The sequence below is a fragment of the Sorex araneus genome, chromosome X (genome assembly GCF_027595985.1).
Source record: "Sorex araneus isolate mSorAra2 chromosome X, mSorAra2.pri, whole genome shotgun sequence".
NCBI lineage: Eukaryota > Metazoa > Chordata > Mammalia > Eulipotyphla > Soricidae > Sorex > Sorex araneus.
In genome coordinates this window covers 192,088,074-192,111,229 of record NC_073313.1, presented here as the reverse complement: position 1 = coordinate 192,111,229, position 23,156 = coordinate 192,088,074, and the positions used below count along the sequence as shown (strand labels likewise).

Here is a 23,156-nt window from a genome sequence, read left to right as displayed (position 1 = left end):
AACTGGAACTATTTATGAGGGTGGGTAATGGGGGATTATGGGTAACATTACTTGTAGATAATTTTAGGGGGTATTGTAGAAGCAAAGCTTAAACCCAGGAATTGTGAATACAGGTGATTTGTTGGATAATGCACTCAGGAGAAGGATTTTAAGGGAAGCAAGATAGAGGAGGAAAGAAAGCAAGGATCTTATGAACTTTATCTCATTCGAAAAGGGCTGTAGTTTTCTTTGAAAGTGAAACACTAACAATATCCATTGTATACATAAATGACAATTGAAAAGAACAGAAAATTTGTAGGTTTTGGTTATGTTTTTGTTTTTTGTCATACACTATCTCTCCAGACCCAGGAACAGAAAATTTGGACCTAGAATCTGTTTCTACTGACTTTCTAGTACACATGTATACACACACACACAAACACACACACACACACACAATCAATCAACTTAAGGTGTACATTTAAAACTGTCTTTAATGTCCTTTGGTTAAAGAAACAGTTTAAAAACATTAACTAAATTTGGTGCTGGAGAGTTAGTACAGTGGGTAGGGCCTTGCCTTGTATGCACTCACCTGGGTTTCATCCCTAGGATCCCATATGTTCCCCTGGGAACTCCAAGGAGAAATTCCTGAATGTAGAGCCAGGAGTAACCACTGATCATCGAAGGGTCCCCCCAATGCATTAATGAAGACATATTATTTAAGTTTATTCTTTTCTGTTGCCTGCAATGTGTTAATAAGAATTTATGTGACCAGCTCCTCTATTTAAATGTATTTAATGAATTCTTTAAGAAAGGACAAGAGATATCATCTTATAAAGATTGGAGATTATTTTAAGTGATAAATACACGCAGACAAATCTTTCCCAGGTTTAATACTCCTTTTTGCACTGCTTTATTCAGAAAAATCTTTGACAGTCTATACAGACTAACTGCTTATGACTGAACTAAACCACTCAAACGTGTTCAATGAATGAACTCATCTCCAATTCTTTTGCTATCAGATTGTGTCAGACTCAAGATCTGTGGAGTATGCTTCTTCCTGGTAGAACACACCAATTTTCTTTTATTTCTATTCTAAAGCTGTTAGAAAAGATTATTTTTTTTGAAAAAGATTTTTTTCTTTTTTGCTGCTTATCAGAATAATGAATTGCTTTACAGAATGTTGGTAACTTTGTATGAGGAAAGTAGAATTCTATTTAGTTTTACTGGTTTAAAGGGTGGTTTGTGCTGTTTACATTGTTAAAGTTTTTCAAGGGCATAGAAGACCTATTAGGAAAAAGTTCTTTGAATTGTACAATTAACTTTTAAGTAGAAAACCCTAGTAGAAATAAACAATAGCAAGTCTCCATCTTGGATCAAAGATATATTTGTTGCTAATAATATTCCCTCTGATTGCATCTGTATTTGATTATTCCAATTTACTAAATAGGAATAATTATATGCAAATAAACTCAGCATAATAAAGACACTAATTCAGTTTAGAATTTAAGCTGGTGCTGCAACATTTTCTTTCTGCAGAGAGCTTTTCCTTCTTTCTTTCTTTCTTTCTTTCTTTCTTTCTTTCTTTCTTTCTTTCTTTCTTTCTTTCTTTCTTTCTTTCTTTCTTTCTTTCTTTCTTTCTTTCTTTCTTTCTTTCTTTCTTTCTTTCTTCCTTCTTGGGTAACACCTGGCGATGTACAGGGGTTGCTCCTGACTCTGCACTCAGGAATTACTCCTGGCGGTGCTCAGCGAACCACATGAGATGCTGGGAATTGAACCTGGGTCCGCCACGTGCAAGGCAAATGCCCTACCCGCTGTGCTATTGCTCCAGCCCTCTTTCTCTCTCTTTCTTTCTCTTTCTTTCTTGGTCCTCCCAATTGGTACTCAGGATACTGTAGAGATTGTTCCTGCAATTCTTGGCCATGTGGGGACGGGGCTTTTCAGTGTTAAAGCATTGCATGCAGCACTGCTTTGGCTCTTTGGTGCAGGGATTTGGGATTAGTTGGGTCATCTCAGTTGTTCTTGAGGGGTCTCAAGGCTTGCATTCAGAGGTTCTTGGGGAACTATGTGTTGCTGAAAGATGAAACTAAGGTCAGCTGCATGCAACTCATGTGTCTATACTACCTCACTGCCTCCTAGGGCTTTCCTGTACTTCATATAGAACACACACCTTAGACTGTCCTGAAATCAGGCCTATTCAGTGTGGTGAACATGTTACTGGGAAGATGACTTACAAGGACCCTATTTGCAAAATGAGTTAAATCTAAACTTTAAGTCTCAAATTAAATCTAAAATTTAATGCCATTGACTATTTTTTCACTCCAAATATCCAGTCTCAAAACACAAAGTAAGAGATAAGAAGGGTAAAGCAAAATTAGAGTTAGATGTGCTTTTAAAGTCCATTCTTAAATGCCTTCTTCAGGTTTTCTTTTTCATTTGTGTGTTTATTTAAAGTCTATGTTTGCATTTTCCTCCAATTGAGACAGAGGAAACTTGTGGAAAAACAAAAATTTCTATTTAATCTCTATGGCTAACAACTTATTTTTCAATACAAGTTTATTTCAATGAACAAGTATATAGACCAAAAATATATGGTCTATATTTTCTAAATGATTGGTATAGGAAAGATAGAGCAATTTTTGTTTCTTTCAAGGGCTGGAGTGATAGCACAGCAGGTAGGGCTATTAGATGTTACTGGTGCCCTCTCAAGCAAATCGATGACAGTGTTACAGTCCTACAAAACCATACCCAGCAGGGATCAGTGGATACTTCTGGCCCAGTGCTTAGGAGTTGCTCCTGGTGTTGCTCAGGAGACCATGCTTTTCTGGGGATTGATCCCAGGCCTCCAGCACACCAAACATGTGCTCCAGCCTGTCGAGCTATTTCTTCAATTATAAAATAAATGTTTTATAAATATTACATACTATTGTCCAACTTCTTCAGAGTATGCCTGGAGCTCATGATAATACCAAATAAGGAGTTTAACGCCCTCTTAGAGAATTTACAAACTTTTATGTAATAGGCATTTTATTGAGCTAATGCACATTTTAAACTTGATTTTAAATAATTAATATCATTTGTTAGTAGCTACAACATCTTTTTTTTTTAAATTTTATTGAATCACCATGAGATACTTACAAGCTTTCATTTTGGGTTACAATCTCACAATGATCAAACACCCATCTCTCCACCAGTGTACATTCCCCACCACCAATATCCCCGGTATACCCCCCTTTCCCACCCTCCCCCTGCCTCTATGGCAGACAATATTGCCCATACTCTCTCTCTACTTTTGGGTTTTATGGCTTGCAACACAGACCCTGAGAGGCCATCATGTTTGGTCCATTATCTACTATCAGCACATATCTCCCATCCCGATTGATTCCTCCAGCCATCATTTTCTTAGTGACCCTTTCTCTATTCCATCTGCCTTCTCCCCTCTGCTCATGAAGCAGGCTTCCAGCTATAGGGCAATCCCCCTGGCCTTGTATCTACCTTCCTTGGGTGTCAACCTCATGTGATGCCATCCTACACTCCACAAATGAGTGCAGTCCCTCTATGTCTGTCCCTCTCTGACTCATTTCACTTAGCATGATACTCTCCATGTTTATCCATTTATAAGAAAATTTCATGACTTCATATCTCCTAACAGCTGCATAGTATTCCATTGTGTAGATGTACCAAAGTTTCTTTAACCAGTCATCTGTTTTAGGCCACTCGGGTTGTTTCCATATTTTGGCTACTGTGAACAGAGCTGCAATGAATATATAGGTACAGATGTCATTTCAACTGTGCTCTTTTGCATTCTCCGGATATATTCCCAGAAGTGGTATTGTGGGGTCCTATGGAAGCTCAATTTCTAGTTTTGGAAGGACTGTCCATATTGTTTTCCAGAAAGCCAGGACCAGTTGGCATTCCCACCAATAGTGAAGGAGCATCTCTTTTTGCCCACATCCATGCCAGCATTGGTTGCTTTTGTTCTTTTGAATGTGTACCAGTCTCTGTGGTGTGAGATGATATCTCATTGTTGTTTTGATTTGCATCTCCTTGATGACTAGTGATATGGAGCATTTTTTTCCTGTGCCTTTTGGCCATTTGTATTTCTTTTTTGAGGAAATTCTGTTCATTTCTTCTCCCCATTTTTTTTTATAGGGTTGGAGGTTTTTTTCTATTCTACTAGTGTCTTGTATATCCTGGATATTAATCCCTTATCAGATGAGTATTGGGTAAATATTCTTTCCCATTCTGTGGACTCTTTCTGTATTTTAGTCACTGTTTCTTTTGAAGTGCAGAAACTTCTTTGTTTGATGTAGTCCAATTTGTTTATGTTTGCTTCCACTTGCATGGTCAGTTCTGTTTCATCCTTAAAGATGCTTTTGGCTTCAATGTCATGGAGAGTTCTGCCTACATTTTCTTCTACAAACTTTATTCTATTTCTTCTACGAACAATATCAGATTCATGTCTGATATTGAGGTCTATAATCCACTTTGATCTGACTTTTGTACCTGGCATTAGACAGAGGTCAGAGTTCATTTTTTTGCAGGTAGCTATCCATTTTCCCCAACACCACTTGTTGAAGAGGCTTTCCTTGTTCCACTTCTCATTTCTTGCTCTTTTGTCAAAGATATTTGGGCGTCTGAGACAGGATATTCAATTCTGTTCCATTGGTCTACAGGTCTGTTTTTATCCCAATACCATGCTGTTTTAATTTCTACTGCTTTGTAGTAGAGTTTGAAGTTAGGGAAGGTGACACCACCCATCTTATTTTTCCCAAGGATTGCTTTAGCTATTCGTGGTGGTTTATTGTTCCATAGATATTTCAGGAGTGTTTTGTCTATTTCTTTAAAAAATGTCATGGGTATCCTGATAGGGACTGAATTACATTTGTATAGTAGTAACTTTAACATCTTGAGATGCTTCAAAGCCCATAATTTCCTCAACATTTTTGTTGCTTTCAGAAACTTCCAATTAAGTGAAGAAGACCACTGGATATTCCAGGCTATTTTGAATCAATATACTGGGGATCTCTGTGGCAGGAGGACCCTATATCTGGACATGCTGCAAAGATATTTTCCTCACAAATCCAGGCATGATTTGGTGAGTGCTGGACCTTATATACTGGCAAATTAAATGTTTCATTAAATAACCATTAAGCTAAATACATTGTAAATGACTTGCTAAAATAATTTTCCTATACCCTTGAAGGGCTGTAGGGAGTATTGCCATTTTGACAGTGTTAATTCTCCCAATCCATTAGTAGGGGATATATTTCCATCTCCTTGTGTCCTCTTTTATTTCTTGAAGTAGCGTTTGGTTGTTTTCTTTGTACAAGTTCTTTACCTCTTTAGTTAATCTGATTCTGAGGTACTTGATTTTCTGAGGCACAATTATGAGCAGGATTGCTTTTTACATGTGACTTTCTTCTCTCTCATTATTTGCATATAGGAAAGGAATGGACTTTTGGGTATTGATTTTGTAGCCTGCAACTTTACTATACAAATCTATTGTTTTTAGGAGTTTCTTGGTAGTGGTTTTAGGGTTCCTTAAGTATAATATCATATAATCTGCAAATATTGAGAGCTTGATTTCTTCCTTTCATACAGGAATGCCCTTAATATCTTTTTCTTGCCTAATCGCTGTTGCAAGTACTTCTATATTGACAGAAGTGGAGAGAGTGGGCATCCTTGTCTCGTCCCTGAATCTTTGTTTGTTCTGGCTGTTCAGATGTGTTTCTTGTAGGTAGCAGAATTTTGGGTTCAGTCTCTGAATCAATTTTGCCACTCTGTGTCTCTTAATTGGTGAATTTAGACCATTGACATTGAGAGAGATTATTGTTATAGGGTTTTTTACCATCTTTCTATAAGGGTTTGTTGTGCTTGTAGGAGTTTTTCTTGTCTTACAATAGCCCCTTTAGTCCTTCAGGTTTGGTTTTGAGTCTATGAGGTTCCTGAGCTATTGTTTATCCACAAAATAGTGCATTGTTCCGTTGAGTTTGAATGAGAGTTTAGCTGGATAAAGTATTCTAGGTGAAGTGTTCATTTCATTGAGTTTTTTTCCCCTATATCCCACCACTGCCTTTGGGCTTGAAGGGTTTCCTCTGATATGTCTGCTTTGAATCTAAGGGGTGCTTCTTTATGTGTAATTTCCTTCTTTGACTTTGCTGCTTGCAGTATTGTGTCTCTATCCATGATGTCTATCATTCTAACTATGATATGTTGTGGAGTTTTTTTGTTAGGGTCTTTTTTAGCTGGCACCTTTCGGGCTCCTTGAATCTGGATGCCTGAATTTTCCAGCTCTGGGAACTTTTCAGCAATGATTTCTTTGACTGTGGTTTTTCCATTGGGGTTGCTTCCCTGTTCTTCTGGTACTCTGATGATTCTAATGTTGTTCCTCTTAAAATCATCCCTTAGGACTCTGATTCGCCCTAGAGCTATTTTGAGGTCTCTTCCCATTGTTTGTTGTTGCCTGTAGGCTTCCTGCAGCTCATGTTCAAGCTCCCTGATTCTGTCTTCCATTGTAGCCATTCTATTGTTGAGGGCACCCACTGAGTTTTAATTTCATTTACCGAGTCCTTTAGTCATGACATTTCTTTCTGTAGCTTTTTTATTTCTGCTCTCACTTCTTCCTGTATTTTCTTGGCTGTACATTCCATTGTTTCTTTCAGGTCCTCCTTTAATTTAATGGATATCTGTTCCATCTTTACATTGAGTTCATTGACCATCTTCAGCATTTAATCTCTGAATTTGTTATTGGAGAGCTCAAGTTTGTGGGAAATGCCTATTGAGGCTTCTGGACTCCTTTCATCGTCCTTTCCTTGTGGTGGGGATTTGCGATGTTTCTTCATGTTGTTGTGGTGGTATGTAGGAATGACCTTCAAGATCACTATCCCTATTTTCTCTTGTTGCAAAAAAGGATTCTGGATGGGCTCGGTCAATGGTGGTCACCTTTTTATTTTCCCTTTCTAGAACATATCCTTCTTCTTAGATGATCCTCTAATCCTTACATAAGGCCTCAAGTGATGCTTTCGGAGAATGTGCTCTTTTACATTGGGCATGTACAGCTGCTTATATTCATTGGTATTTTGGTGAAATTGGAATGGACTAGCAGCTTATTGGCCTACTGGTTTTTGGATAGTTAAGATGTTACTCACGGATATAGGTAATGAAGACTGAGATGTAACAATAGATTGCTGGGTTTTAGGAAAATAACCGCAGCAGGCTAAAAAAGAGGCCACGCCCATGTCGGCATAGGCCACGCCCCCTCAAAATAGTCCACACCCCCTACCGCATGTAGTTGGGTTCAAGACGCTGGGGGCTGGCTGGGGGCTGGGACGGTCTGTGTTCCAAATGCTGACTGGGCTGGAAGAAAAAATGGCTGCGGTGCTGGGGAATGGTGTGCTGCTGGCCAAGGCGGCAGTCCAGGGTGGGGTGGGGGGGCTGGGATGGTGGGTTCAAGACGCTGGCTGGGACGTGGGAAGGGTGGGTGGGAGGATGTCACACACCTGGCAATTATCTCTAATTTTTATTTGAATTTCTTTAATTGGGCGTTCTTTCCCTTACATTTTAGGCTATATCTGGTGATACTCAGGCTCTACCATGCAGTGCCAGGAGTGAAATAGCACTTCTTGCTTGTAAAGCATTGTGCTCCAGCCCTTCTCACTATCTTCTCTGTCTATCTAGTTCTTTGTTTTTGTTCCCTGATAATTCTCTCTCTCTCACTCTCTCTTTCTCTGCATGTGTGTGATGTGTGTGTGTGTGTGTGTGTGTGTGTGTTTTGAGGGAATTGAACCCAGAACCTCACAAATGCATATGCGTGTTGGTTCTATTTGCTTTTGTGACCAGCTATTATTTTTTCACTATAAATTTTTGGTTTTGCGTACTATAAGCTTGATAATGATGTTACATTTACTTCTTTTTAGTGTTGGGGGATTGTTTGATCTACACCTCAGGGTGCTCAGTGCTTATCTGCTACTCTGTGCTCAGGTACCACTCCTGGAAGTGTTTAGAAGAGCATATGCAGTTTGGGGGATTGAACTGCGGTTTGCCATAGGCAAGGCAAATGCTTTACCCCTCTACTGTCTATCCAGCTCCACATTAACTTCTAACATTGAGTTGGCTAGTATGTGTTTCTTCATGGCATATTTTTGTTTCTTAGTGTTTGACAAGTTTTAGTGTATTTTTGTGCGTTTTGGAATAAAGTTAAAAGATAAAGGTTTACAAAACATTTTAGTATCTTATGTTTGCCTTAAGCATAGTCTTGGCTGTTTGATTAGTACACATAAATTATTATTTCGGCAGGGCATAGCCTGCCCCACTAGATACCTAACTACTTAGCCATGTTTTATTATTGTAGTCATTTCTAGTTCTCCATACGTGAATTTCCCTTCCCTTCCCTTCCCTTCCCTTCCCTTCCCTTCCCTTCCCTTCCCTTCCCTTCCCTTCCCTTCCCTTCCCTTCCCTTCCCTTCCCTTCCCTTCCCTTCCCTTCCCTTCCCTTCCCTTCCCTTCCCTTTCCTCTTTTTTTTTCCTTTTCTGAATCACCTTAAATTACGTAGTTACAAAGTTGCACACTATTGGGTTTCAGTCATACAATGTTCCAATACCCATTCTTTCACCAGTGTACATTTCCCACCACCAGTGATCAATGTCTCTGGTTTCCCTTCCATTCCCCTCCCCCCAAGCCACCCTCTTCTAGCCTGCCGCCATGGCCAGCATTTTTCTTCTTTCTCTTGCTCTCTTTCTTTCTCTTTCCTTTTGTGCATCATGGTTTGCAATACAGGTGCTAAAAAAGCTTATCATGTTTGTCCCTTTGCCTACTTTCAGCACTCAGTGTCCAGAGGTTTTACTTCTTGAACCAATAACCTGATTTTTTGGCAGGATAATTTCTCAGTGAACTTGGTCCCAAGGTTATGGAGTCTGGCCAGAGGCCTGGTGGCGATATTGGAGTGTGAAGTGATTGGCAGCCGAAGTTCTATTTGTAAGGGCACTGGGCTGACCTGCCCTGCTCTGGTGTGCTCCGGATGTCTCAGCTATAAGTGGATGTCCAAATAGTTTGGTGACTGGTTGATCTCTTTTGAGATTTATTAACAAATCTCTGGAGCAGAGCCAGTAGATGAGCTTACATGATGGCACCAGAGGTGGTTCATGGGTGTTAGTGCTGGGGTTTCTGGAAGTACAGATAGGTGGGGAAGATAGCTCGTGCAAACCTTTAAGAATCCTGGTGATTTCAGTAACAAAGACCTGCATACCTAAAATTTGTGGCAGTTTAATTTCTCAATGAACTCAGTCTCAAGATGATGGAGTCTGGCCGGAGACATGGTGGCAATTTTCGAGTTTCCAGGACACCATTTAATTCCAACACATTCACAATCTCTGTTCTTTTTGTTCTTTTACTGGTCTTCCCTCCATCCCTACCTAGAACTACAAACAGCTGCACAGGAGCCTGGTCATGGGTTGCGAGTTGTGCATGCAGGCTCCTGAGGCTGCTGGAGGGCACGACGTAAAGGTGCACTGGGCTGAAGTTTGCACATGCCTCCATATGAGAATTTTCTATTCTTATTTTTTCACATATATTTTTGCCTACTTTGTGTTGTTATTTTATTATATGAGTACTCTACACGTAAAGGAAAACTCTGCTTACACATTTAGGATTGAATAATATCAATAAGTTCTGAGACATGGTCTTAATAGGCAAAATAATTATATTGTAATTGACTCTAAATTTCAGGGAGACCTATTTGTATAAGTAGCATTTTGGATCACCTAGAAAGATTTTCCAGGTCCTCTCAATTCCCTTTTCTCCTTTCCAGATTCTGGGGTTTCCCATGGGAAATCCCTTGTCTACAGGAACCACTAGAACTCGTGTGAGAATGTCACATCCTTCAGATACATGGGTTGGTACAAAAAAATATCACTACTGTACCCACTCTAAGTTTAGACACTTTTAACATTTAAATGTCTTAGTACCCAAGATCCAAATTAACTTTTCAGGGTTACCATGAAATTTTTAAATGATTATTAGGAGGTACTTAACTGAAGTTCTTGAAGTAATTATTAAATCACCAAATCTGGGGGCTAGAGCAATAGCACAGCAGGTAGGGTGTTTGCCTTGCATGCGGCCTACCCCAGTTCGATTCCCAGCATCCCATATGGTTCCATGAGCACTACCAGGAGTAAGTCCTGAGTGCAGAGCCAGGAATAACCCCTGTGCATCCCCGGATATGACCCAAAAAGAAAACACACACGCACACACACACAAAACACCAAATCTAACTCAAAGAGGGATTATTTTGGAAATTGTATGTAGGGTCAGTAATGTTTTCTAGTCATAGAATTGCTGCCATTAGAAATGGCACATACTTCAGGGTTGCCTGTCCGACTCTAACCTACACGGGAGTAGATGTTGAATGACTGGGCCTAAACTCAACTCTCTGAGGCTTGCATATATGAAAATGATTTGTCTCCAACTTTGAAAAATTACTGGTTTTAACACATTTATTTATTTATTTTTTAACAATGTCACTATCTCTAGTCTTACTTCCATATGTGTTCATATGTTCGCTTTTCAGGTTGAACATGAGAAACATTGTGACAGATACCGCTTTGCGAAGGAACAGCGAAGAGTCCTGATTTTAAATTGGAACAAGAACAGGAGAGACTTTGTCCAGAAGGCTGTGCTGACACTCGCAGAGGCGTGTGCGACCCATGAAATGGAGAGCACATTAGCCAAGGACAGAAAAAGGCAACAGGAGCTCTGTGCTGATCTGAAAGCCAAGGTAAGAGGGTTGCAAAAAGTATCGCATATTTGCCTGTGTACTCATCGAATAGCCCGTATTTTCTTTTGGTTCAAACCCAACCAAAAAGTTCAGCTACACACACACACACACACACACACACACAGACACACACACACAGAGACACACACACACACATACATGCACTTTCACACTTCTTGAATAAAATGAAATTGAAATTGAAATTCTTTTAGGGCCAGATATCACTTGTATGAACTTGTCATTCCATTGTTCATTGATTTGTTCAAATGGGTGCCAGTAATGTCTCCATTTGTCCCTGTCACGAGCTAGTGTAGCCCAATAGCATCTGCTTCTCCAGGAACATGAAGAGCCTTACACCGTTCATTCAGGGTCTTGACAAAGAAGTCTGACCATCTCGTAGGTGGGCGGCCAGGCGTTCTTTTGACATCCCGTGGAATCCAGTCGGTGACAGCTCTAGTTCAGTGGTCATTTCTAAATCACATTACGTGTCCGGCCCATCTGATTTTCGATGGCTTGACAAATGAGACAGTGTCCCTGATTCTTGATTGTCGATGGAGGTCGGAACTCCGATTCCTTCTTTTACTTGAGTGAAACGTGATACTCCAAGCATAGCTCTTTCGCTTCCTCTTTGGGATACACAAATAGCGTTCTCATCCTGTTTTCGTACAGTCCAGGTCTCTGAGGCGTATGTTAGTGCATAAGCCAGGTTAGGGCCAGGTAGTCAACAATTTCATGTAGAGGGCTGGAAATTTAGCACAGTAGGTAGAGTGCTTACCTTGCACGTGCCTTTCCCTGGTTCTGTTCCTACCATATATATTTTCCCTAGCCCTGTCAGGAGTAATCCTTGAGCATAGACTCAGGAGAAAGCCATGAGCACTGCTAAGTTATGGTTTTGTTTTTTTTTCTTTTTTGTTTTGGGGCCACACCCAGCAATACTCAAGGCTTACTCCTGGCTTTGCACTCAGTAATCACTCCTGATGGTGCTCTGGGGACCATGTGAGATGCTAGGGAACAATCCCAGGTCAGCTGCATGCAAGGCAAATGCCCTACCTGCTGTGTTATCAATCCATCCTCAAGCACTGCTATTTATGACCAAACACCAAAAGAGTTTCCTATAGATTAACCTAAAATTACTATAACAGAGTGGATATAACATTTTTATTTACTACAACTCTTTTTTGTGTGTGAAGTGTTCCTCAAGTTTTATCCATTTTTTAAAATATGGTTGTCCTTTTTTTCCTATTTCATTTGTATGTTTTTTTAAAATATACTTCACATGCAGGTTCAATTTCTTTTTTACTTTTCCTTGTCTGTGCTTTATCTTTCACTTCCTTAACATTGTCTTTTAATAAACAAAATCTAATTTAAATTAGGTGTTGTTTTAATTTGATCTTTAACTGTCTTTGCAATAGAACAGGGTTTTTTTCTTTTTGTTATTCAGCTCTAAAAGTTTTGGCAATCAACCCACAATCAACATATAGAATTGTTCTATCATCTCTTAGAATGCCCTTTTGTAATCAATTCTTCATCCACCGCTAGTTGTCACAGTGACTTGATCCCTGTCCCTCTCGTTTGCCTACTCTAGAATGTTATAAAAATGTAACGAGACATTATGTAGATGACATTTGAATCTGATGTTTTTCCATAGCATAATGCATTTGGGGCACATGTTGTATGCATGAGGAGTCTGTTCTATTTTATTGCTGAGGTAGTACTCTATGATGTAGATTTATCATAGTTAATCCATTCCTCAGAGAGCATCCACTCTTGTTCCCTCCCCCACAGTAGACTCTTACTAGACAAATGCAAACCTATTTTGGTTCAACCTCAGTATCAGGCAGGACCTATGTCCCAGGGTCTTGACCCACTCAAAGCTCCTGCCCCCAGGGCAGACAGACTTTACTTTGGATTTGGGTGGTTCTGGTGCGGAAGGGAGTTTACAATACTTTCTTCAGGAGAAAAAGGGTTCTTTGTTCCTGTTTCCTAACTGAAGTGGGTCTATACTTGGGTTCTAGTGAATTGCTGTTGTTTCTTCTCATTCCCAGTAGTTTTGGTTCTTAGTATTTAATCTTTTTTGCAGACCTGCAATACCATGGGCAGTTCCTTTGCTTACGTACACTGACCTGACTTCCTTAGGAAAAATCTGTTAGGTTTATGCAGAAAAGACTGAGGGGGAGTCAGTTCTCTTACATAGGGCTTCTACATTCAGTGTTCACAGTGTGCTGTAGCAGCAAATTAATAAAATTCAGTTATTAATTCATTATAGGATTTATTTGTGGTCTTACAAACTTCTAAGGTGATCTTACCTTCTCTAAGTGCTCTACCTTAGGTCATCCAGTTCTTAGATTGCTTCTCTCTTTTAACCCATCTATCTTAAAACAATTTTTGTTTGTATTTTCATCCCATACAATGCTATCTTCAGGTGCACATTATAATAAGTTAGCATTTGCATGTTATATGTTTACTAAAAGCCTGATTCTATCATTCACCATACAATAGACCCCTTAATCTATTTAACCTGCTTCTGTTTCCCCAGTGCTTCTGGTAATTACTAATTTGGCTTATAATCTGATCCTTCTGTTTCATTTTACATATTTTTGTCTACTTACTTGCTTTTTTTAAAATGAGAGAAAAGAATGAAATTTGTACAACAGGAGTGAAATCATACGGCCTTTGTTTTTCTGTTTCACTTATTTCACCAGCATAAAATTCTATAGGTTTATCTGTGCTGTTAAAAATGAGTTCAAAAATTAAATTAAATTAAATTAAAACAAAGTAAAAATGGTAGGTTCATTTAAAACTGAGTAGGTTCATTTAAAACTGAGTAGTTTGGAGCCAGAGAGCTAGTATAGTGGGTAAGGCATATACCTTGCACACAGCCAACCTAGATTTGATTCCTGACATCTCATATGGTCCCCTAAGTTTCACCAGATATGGCTCCAAAACAAACAAAAAAAACATTAAAAAATAAAACTTAATAGTATTATTTTATATGTACACACCACATTTTTTAAAAATCCAGACTTTTATTGTTGGACTGTATTGCTCCAATTCTTGGTTGTTATAAATAAATAATACAACAACAAAATGGAGTGTATACCTCTCTCAAATTAGTATTTTCCTATACTTTGGTTAAATTTTCAGAAATGGGAAAATTACATCATATGGAATTTCTATTTAAATTTTTGAGTAGTCTCCACATTCTTTTTTATAGCTATCTGTGTTTAGAAGATCTGAGTGTCAATTCAAAGACTTGAATGCATGCTATATATTCTATAGAAACCTGGGTTAAGTGCTGCACATGCATGGTCCCTTGAGTTGAGCACCTTCAGCATTTTTGTGTGTGATCCCTAAACCAAAATCAAACAAAATCCTAAGTTATTTTATTATCCTGTGACCTCTGCTCTCTGATGAATTTGTGGTACATGTGGGAATAGCATTCTTCCCAGCACTCTGCATCTTAACTAGAAATTTGAAGGTCCTAATAAAATAGTATTTATCAAATTTTATGTGACTCATTTAAGAAATTATTGACTAATGGCATGACTAGAAATCATTTTAAAAATTTTTTAAAAATTTTTAAAATTTTATTGATTCACCGTGAGATAGTTACAAGCTTTCATGTTTGGGTTATAATCTCACAATGATCAAATACCCATCCCTCCACCAGTGCACATTCCCCACCACCAATATCCTGGGTATACCCCCCCTTTCCCACCCTCCCCCTGCCTCTAAGGCAGACAATATTCCCCATACTCTTCCTCTACTTTTGGACTTTATGGCTTGCAACACAGACACTGAGAGGCCATCATGTTTGTTCCATTATCTACTTTCAGCATGCATCTCCCACCCCAACTGGTTCCTCCAGCCATCATTTTCTTAGTGATCCCTTCTCTATTTCATCTGCCTTCTCCCCTCCGCTTATGAAGCAGTCTTCCAGCTATGGGGCAATCCCCTGGTCTTGTATCTACTGTCTTTGGGTGTCAGCCTCATGTGATGTTATTTTATACTCCACAAATGAGTGCAGTCCCTCTATGCCTGTCCCTCTCTTTCTGACTCATTTCACTTAGCATGATACTCTCCATGTTTATCCATTTATAAGCAAATTTCATGACTTCATCTCTCCTAACAGCTGCATAGTATTCCATTGTGTAGATGTACCAAAGTTTCTTTAACCAGTCATCTGTTTTAGGGCACTTGGGTTGTTTCCATATTTTGGCTATTGTGAACAGAGCTGCAATGAATATATAGGTAAAGATGTCATTTCTATTGTGCTTTTTTTTGTGTCCTCTGGATATCTTTCCAGAAGTGGTATTGCGGGGTCATATGGAAGCTCAATTTCTAGTTTTTGAAGGACTGTCCATATATGTTTTCCAGAAAGGCTGGACCAGTTGGCATTCCCACCAACAGTGAAGGAGTGTCCCTTTTTCCCCACATCCACACCAGCACTGGTTGCTTTTGTTCTTTTGAATGTGTGCCAGTCTCTGTGGTGTGAGATGATATCTCATTGTGGTTTTGATTTGCAACTCCCTGATGACTAGGGATGCGGAGCATTTTTTCATGTGCCTTTTGGCCATTTTTATTTCTTTTTTGAGGAAACTTCTGTTCATAGAAATCATTTTTTAAAGGCACCTTGCTCCAAAACTTTCTGCTTAATGGAAAGTTTTCTAGGACTCCAGCTAGAGGTAGGAGGAATCTTCTTGCCCCTTCAAAAAAGAAAATGAGACAATAATGAGAATATAATAGAGAAAAAGACATAGTTAATCATAGGAAAATGCATATGACATGCATTGTGTCTAGGACACACATTTCCACAAGCAGTCCAGTTATTAATTAGGAACCAGCATGAACTGTAGCAAAGTTTACATGGGAGTGATAGGAGTAATCAAGAAAACTCTGCTGTTCTCTCCTGTCTTCCATGTCCTTTCTCAATCAACAGAGTTCCTTGGTCTAAGCTCTCAGAGAACAAAACAAGATGCCATCTTCTGAATGAAAAGAATTGACTGAACTTTTGAAAGTGGACAATTTCAATTAGAATCAACTGGATTTTTTGTTTCGTTTGATTTTTTATTATTGTTTTTGGACACACTCAACTCAGTCCAGCTCAGGGCTTATTCCTGTCTCTGTGCTCAAGGATCATTGTTGGTGGGCTTCCAGGGACCATATAGATTGCTGGGGATTGAATCTGAGTTGGCCACATGCAAGGCAAGTGCCCTACCCTTTGTACTGTTGCTCTGACCCCCATCAACTATTTTGTTTATTTTTTTTTAATGTAGAAAAATGCCCCAACTGTTGATGCAATTCTAGAATTAAAATTATTAGATAATTGGGCCAGAATGGTAGTACAGCGGGTAGGACCCTTGCCTTGCACGTGGCTAACTGAGGTTTGATCCCCAGCATCCCATATGGTCCCCTGAGCACCATCGGGAGTAATTCCTGAGTGCAGATTGAGGAGTAACCCCTGGGTATCGCCAAAAAAATTAAAATTAAAAAAATAAATTTGTTATATAATAAAGTTCCAATGTGAAAATCAGTAAGTAAACAAAATCAATTTTTGTGAAAATTTTTGTAATCTGATTGCGAGGTTAAATCCTTGTCTAAGAATTTATTAAGTTGTTTGTTGCTAGTTGAGCCATCTGTGTTATCATTTTTGTTTATTGAGTTTATTTGACTTCTATATTACTTTCCCATTCCAGCACACACATAATTTGGTGTGCTCCTACTGGAACTTTAGTATTGAGGAAGTAGGAGGTGTTCAGAGATTCAGAATCTATGGTCTGGGCTATTAGTTAACATGGTCCGAAGAGGCTACCCAACAGACTCCCAAAAAAGATCAGTCTGGGCACCAGGTACCTGAAATTATTCGCAGTTTGACATCACTGCAGAGAATATTCATGAAACAGTTGAGCCCTTGGCTTGGCTGCAGAGATGGAGTGTGGGTGTGGCTGCAAGGGCTTTGGCTGGGTGGGTATTCGGCCTGCCCCTACTCATGACAACACCCTAGAGTTTTCAGCTGTGGGCACCAGTGCTTCAATGAGCTGTAACTGCTTGGTTTGCATCTCCTGGGAAATTTAGTTGAGAAATTAAAGAGATTGTATAGATTGGATAGATTGCTCTACCCCAGGTAGAGCAGGGCTAGTGGGTGTGTCAACTGGGCAGAGGCTGTGGGAGATGGGATTTTCTGTTTTTTTTGTTTTGTTTTGTTTTTATTTTTTAATAACTTAAAGTTACCATGGAATCCTTTGTAATCCAAGAATAAGCCCGGGGGTCTGCTTAGTTTTCATCTAGTGACAGTAGAGACATCTGAATGGTGGAAGAAAAATAATGCTGTGGTCTGATTATTTCCCCCATGACATGGTGTTCAATGCATGTGGAATGTGCTACACCTCAGGCATTCTAATATGAAACTTGGTGGGCGCTTTCAGATTTACCCTCCCTCACAAATCAAGTTACTATGTGCTGAGGTCTCTGCAGAGCACCCACCCACAGAAATTAGGGATATGGTTCCTGGAGGCAATGTAATATAGCATCTCCTCAGGGAGGCATGGTTATAAGATGGCAAACATATCTCTGAGCTTTTGAAGATGAAGCCCCCAAAGAGAAAATGTGGGCAGAGAATGGAAAATTGGAACATAAATTTGGTAAAATGGATTCTACTTCTTATAGAGATAGTGTGATCATTGGAGGCTATGGTTTATATATATATATATATATATATGTGTGTGTGTGTGTGTGTGTGTGTGTGTATGTATATATAAATAAACTCAAGGCTCAATAAATTAGAGCTGGAATAAGAAATGTATCATAAAAAAGAAAGATGCAACCCTATCAGTTTTCTATTTTAAATATTAAATTATTGTTAGGACATATTTTTTAACCATGAAGGAAACATGGAAATTAATCTCTATCCTTTATTTTATGAATCTGAAAGATGAAATGACTTGCTTAAAGTTCACACCAACTCATTTGATTTGAAATTCAATATTATCTGGGCTCTACACAGTTTTGCACATAACAATCTTACAAAATAATAGAGGATATTTATTATACTGTGGACCCCAATGTGCTATAAAATAGGCCCACAGAAGGTGAAAAATATTATTGCATTGTATCATAAATTTGACCTTTCTAAAACTTAACATGCTGGCTATAATAAACATTAATTAAACATTTAGCCATAATTTTCTTCTCAGTCATGGCATTTAAAAGGGCTTTTGGGAGATGATTTCAATGATTCATGTCGCTTAAGAAATATGTAAAAGAAACTTTGAAATAATGAGCTCTTTCATGTTTTATTTTGGTTTTCTCTCAGTAATAGGTATTGTAGCAAGCAGAACAGTCGAGCCTCTAACTGGAGGGATTAGAAAAAAAGCAAGAAGTAAAGCTCTCCTTTTGCAAAACCTGCTCTTTGATCCTCCCCAGGATCCCGGACATCACCCCGTTCCCAGCATCCACATAGCCTACTCTGTGTGCTGTGCACTTGATTCTTTAGAGTCTATGTTTATCTAAAGCCCAACTGGGGACCCTCCCTACCAGATCTGTCTCACCGTTAATATTCTTTATATCCATATGGAGTGATGATGTGCAGCTAGAAAAAAATCAGCTTCTTCTACACTCTCAGTGCTACAAGAGGGGCTTTCATCTTGTCCGTGACAATTCTCTTTATTTTGCTTAGGACTATTTTGAAAGGTTACCAACCCTTCCAAGCCCTCCTCGAATGCTATATAACCTCTCTTCCGAACTCCCAGGAGAATACATAACTACTATGTAAAATCAGTGGAATATAGTCATGGAAATGTGAAATTGATCCCTTAATTTCTGTCTCCCTGCCTTTTTCCTCCCCTTCATCCTCTGCCCCATCTTTCTTTCTCCTGTTTCTCTTCTGGTGCAGGGTGTGATACCCTGTACATATTCACATCTAATTCTTTTCCCTAAAGTTAGAAACTCTGATGTAAGCACTCTAGAAATTTAATTCTATTGATTGAATATTTTCCTTATGGTTCTTTCTCAGACTTTATTGGTTTCACTCAGTCTGAGTATATGTTTAAGTTTTACTTATCCATTATTATTATTATTATTATTATTATTATTGTTATTATTATTGAATCACCATGAGCACAGTTACAAAACTTTCTTCTTTGATTCTGTTATATTCTAGCTTCTGTGAAGTTCCTGTATTTACCATGTCATTTTAAAATCATTTGAAAGAAAAATGTCATTCATTTTTTCCAGGACTTCTGATCTCTCATGCACCAAAGTCTTCACTTCTCCCCAAAGTCACCAATGAACTCTCTATTTAATCCAGTCAGTGCTCTTCTATCTTCCTAGTAGACCTCTCAGATTCACTTTCTCTATTTTACCCACACATTCTTTGATGTTTTTCAGCTCTTAAGCTTTGAAATATTATTCACTTTGTCATATAATCCTTTCCTTAGTTCTCGTTGTTAGCTTATTCCTGAAAACCTATATCTTTCTCATTGTTTTCTTTCTGTATTTCATTGGCTCTCTTCCTCTTCTGTTTTACCTGCCTTTTTATAATTTCTTTGAATTCCTTTTTTTAATCTCTAAACAGATCTCCCTTAAACCTCATTTATCAAACCCAGACTCTAAAACAGAATTTTTGTTTCACTATGCTAAATTTGCATTTTTTCCCCTTGAAACATACCTTAGCTTTTTCTTCCTCATTACACTGTCATTTATCACATTAGGACTTTTATTCATTAATTTTTGGTTTTTGAGCTACATCCAGTGATTCTTATGGCTTATTCCTGTACCTGTGCTCAGGGATCACTTCTGGTGGTGTCCAGGGGATCATATGTATTGCCAGTGATGCAAAACAGGATCACTTGTATGCAAAATGAGCATTTTGACTCCTGTAATACCTCTCCAGCACTGGCTTTAAAAAAATTTCTTAGCTATCTACCTCTCCCTTTTGTCAAAGGCCCTGATCACTGATTCTGAATTACTTCCCATACTATTCTTCTAAAGGCTATTATGATATCTGCCTTTCTGAAATATTTCCCCTGTACTGCAGATAGAATTATCTAAAATGCATTTTGGTCATATATCCCTTGATTAAAACTCTTCATGGTTCTTCTTCTGTAGAAAATCAGTCAAATATTTGCATCTTCCATAACTTACCCCAGTTATAAAGTTACAATTATAAAGTGTGAGGTGACATAACCCACCTCACACTTTATAATTTAGAAATACTAAACTCCTTATAATCTTCCTCTTCTTCTGCCACCTGATGTACTTCACAAAATTTTTATTCTGCCTTTGCTCCTGCTGGTGTATCTTTTGACTAGGATGACTCTTTTACCTTCTTTCATTTTACCTTTCTCCCTCCCTGTTTTTAGAATTTAAAATTTTATTTTATTTTTATAAAGTAGTTCACAGTATTTGATTACATTTAATATTCGAACACCAATCCCAGTACCATTACACCTTCCCACCACCATACTTTGGATGTTTCCATCCCGAACCCTAACCCCTGTCCCAAAGCAGAACTGAAATAATTTATTTTGTATTGTTTGTTATGAATAAACAGTAACAATAGGTCTCTCAATGAGAGATGCTACTGGTGCCTGCTCAAACAAATCGATGAGCAACGGGATAAGAGATTACTAAACCACTGAAAATGGTCCAAAAAACTTTTCTTAGAGGAGACTATTTCAAGATTGTTGTATTTCACCCCCCCCAGAGGGGGCGGGTGAGAACCCTCACTGCCCCAAGGGACCCAGCCCCAGCAGCCAACATCCACTACCCAACTGCTGCCACGCTCCAGGCCACTTTCAGGACACATTATGAGACACTTCCTACCCATTTTCCATAATATACCACACCATATTTGATGGAGTTCAGACAGAAGGCAACAAATCATAGAGAGTAATACACACACACACACACACACACACACACACACACACACACATATACATACCTCTCGGAGAGCCCGGCAAGCTACTGAGAGTATTCTGCCCGCATAGGCAGAGCCTGGCAAGCTACCCTTTGGCATATTCGATATGCCAAAAATAGTAACGGTAAGTCTCATTCCCCAGACCTTGAAAGAGCCTTCAATCATTGGGAAAGACAAGTAAGGAGAGGCTGCTAAAATTTCAGGGCTGGGGGGGAATAGAGACGTTACTGGAGCCTGCTCGAGTAAATTGAAGAAAAATGGGATGACAGTGATACAATGATAGTGATGAGATTACTAATATGTTATTAAGGGTTGATCCTTGTGTGCATATGTTTATATACATGTAAAATATATTTTATATATATATATATATATATATACGTATATTTCCCTCTAAGCTTGGTTGTCTTCTATCTTAAACCCCATCGAATGTGGTGTGCTACTCTCGGGAGTATAAGTGGTGTGAGGTATGAGATATTGCAGCTGAGCAGTCCAGGAATAGGTTCACTCATGGGCGAGGTGAGGTGAGGCCCGAGCATATGGAGAGCAGCAATGAACATGGCGGTGATTGAGTTGAAGGTGTTTGAATGCTGGGGCTGGGTCCCTTGGGGCAGGGAGGGGTCTCACCTGTGCCCCTCCAGGGCTCCTTGATGAAACAGCCTGGTGCAGGGTCCAGCAGCATGGCTATGGCAGTGCCATTTTATACTCTCTCTGAGAGAGGACAATGAGTCTCTGAGTTGTGGCTGTTGATGGGATTATCCGGTGCTGGCCAAAGGTGGCTTGTGGATGTGACTGCCGAGTCGCCAGAAATGTGGGGGGACATGAGTGGAGGTCACCCATTCCCGGTTCCATTGAACCCAGAGTTTTCAGTCACAAAGTCTCGCATACCTGGGTTTTTTTGCAGATTCACTTGTGGGTGAGGGTTGGCCTAAGCTGATTACACCTTTCTCATCTTCAAGATTCAAGATGGAAGAAATTTCTTTAATTCATTCTTAGTTCTCTTTTCCCCTATATGTTCCCCCTTTCATTGCCTTTTTTTCTTTACGATTTTTTTATGAGGCAGTGTTATGCTGTTAAAACAAGTATGAGAATGTGTAAGATCATTAAGAAATAAAGTGAAGCACAATCCTAATTATCAACAGAGAATATGCTGAGATATCTAATGAAGTTTAAAAATAAAACTGGCTTCTTGCAAAACTGAGGCATATTTCAAACCTGAAAAAGATAATAGGTATTGAGGGCCAGAGCGATAGTACAGCGGGTATGGCATTTGCCTTGCACGTGGCCAACCTGGGTTCAATCCTCGCCATTCCAAATGGTCCCCCAAGCATTGCCAGGAGTAATTTCTGAGTGCAGAGCCAAGAGTAATGCCTGACCATTACATCATTACTGGAGTTACATCAAAAGCAAAATAATAATAATAATAATAATAATATGTACTTTATTTTCCAATAAATTTTGCTTCTATATCCATTGTATCCATCTATGACTATGACATAATCAAGAAGCTGTAATAGTTAGGAAAATTGGATAATGAAGTATAAAATACCTTCATGGTAATAAATATTTGAGCAGACTTTTCACATTTTGAAATTTTCTTGTAGAATCAACAAATTCTACAATCTCTTTTTTCAACAAATTCCAAACTCCTTTGCCAATGGGGATTAGAGTAAACTTAAGCTTTACAAATCAGATGGTGAATTATATCTTAATTTAAATGTAGGGTTATTTTTGTTCAAATTCAATGATAAGGAATAGCTAGCATTGTATGATATATATAAAATATAAAAATTATATAATATGAGATAACTTTTTTAAGTTGCAGACATTAGGCAGCCAGTACCTGAATAAAATCCTGGTAATACTCGGAAGCTGGCCTCACACGCTGGGGGAAATTCATCCCAGATAGAGAGGGGAACACCAAGTAATAAGTAATTGGAGATCCTGTGCGGGAAGGGAAATGCGTGCTGAAAGTAGACTAGAGACTGAACAGAATGACCACTCAATACCCTTATTTGGAACCACAACACCCAAAAGGAAAGAGAGATATCAAATTGGAATGCCCCACTACAGAGGCGGGGTGAGGGGTGGGAGGGATACTGGGTTCATTGGTGGTAGAGAATGGACACTGGTGGAGGGATGGGCTCTTAAACATTGCATGAGGGAAAAACAAGCACGAAAATGTGTGAATCTGTAACTGTACCCTCACTGTGACTCACTAATTAAAAAATAAATAAATAAATAAATAATTGAAAAATAAAATCCTGGTAATAAGAAATATTTGAGGGTAAACCCAATATTCACTCTGGATTTCTTCTATGGTCATTTTTCAATATAAAGTGAAGTAAAATAAAACCCTATCAGAATATGAACATCTGAGCAAGTAAAGGAAGAAAAGGTTGGAATATGGGCAATTAACGAAGCTGAAATGTGAGGGATAGTACACTAGAGATAAAGGAACAGCAGATAAAAATTCTACAAAAT

General features: G+C 38.8%; 1 protein-coding gene across 1 annotated transcript in view; it reads left to right on the top strand.

Annotated features, from left to right (window-relative positions):
• The window catches only part of CCDC148 (coiled-coil domain containing 148), a 324,753-nt gene that overhangs the window by 146,240 nt on the left and 155,357 nt on the right, over positions 1 to 23,156 (top strand). The window contains exons 8-9 of the mRNA XM_055120683.1: positions 4,939 to 5,077; positions 10,547 to 10,753. Coding sequence (XP_054976658.1) covers positions 4,939 to 5,077; positions 10,547 to 10,753 — 346 coding nt within the window. The remainder of the gene's footprint in view (positions 1 to 4,938; positions 5,078 to 10,546; positions 10,754 to 23,156) is intronic.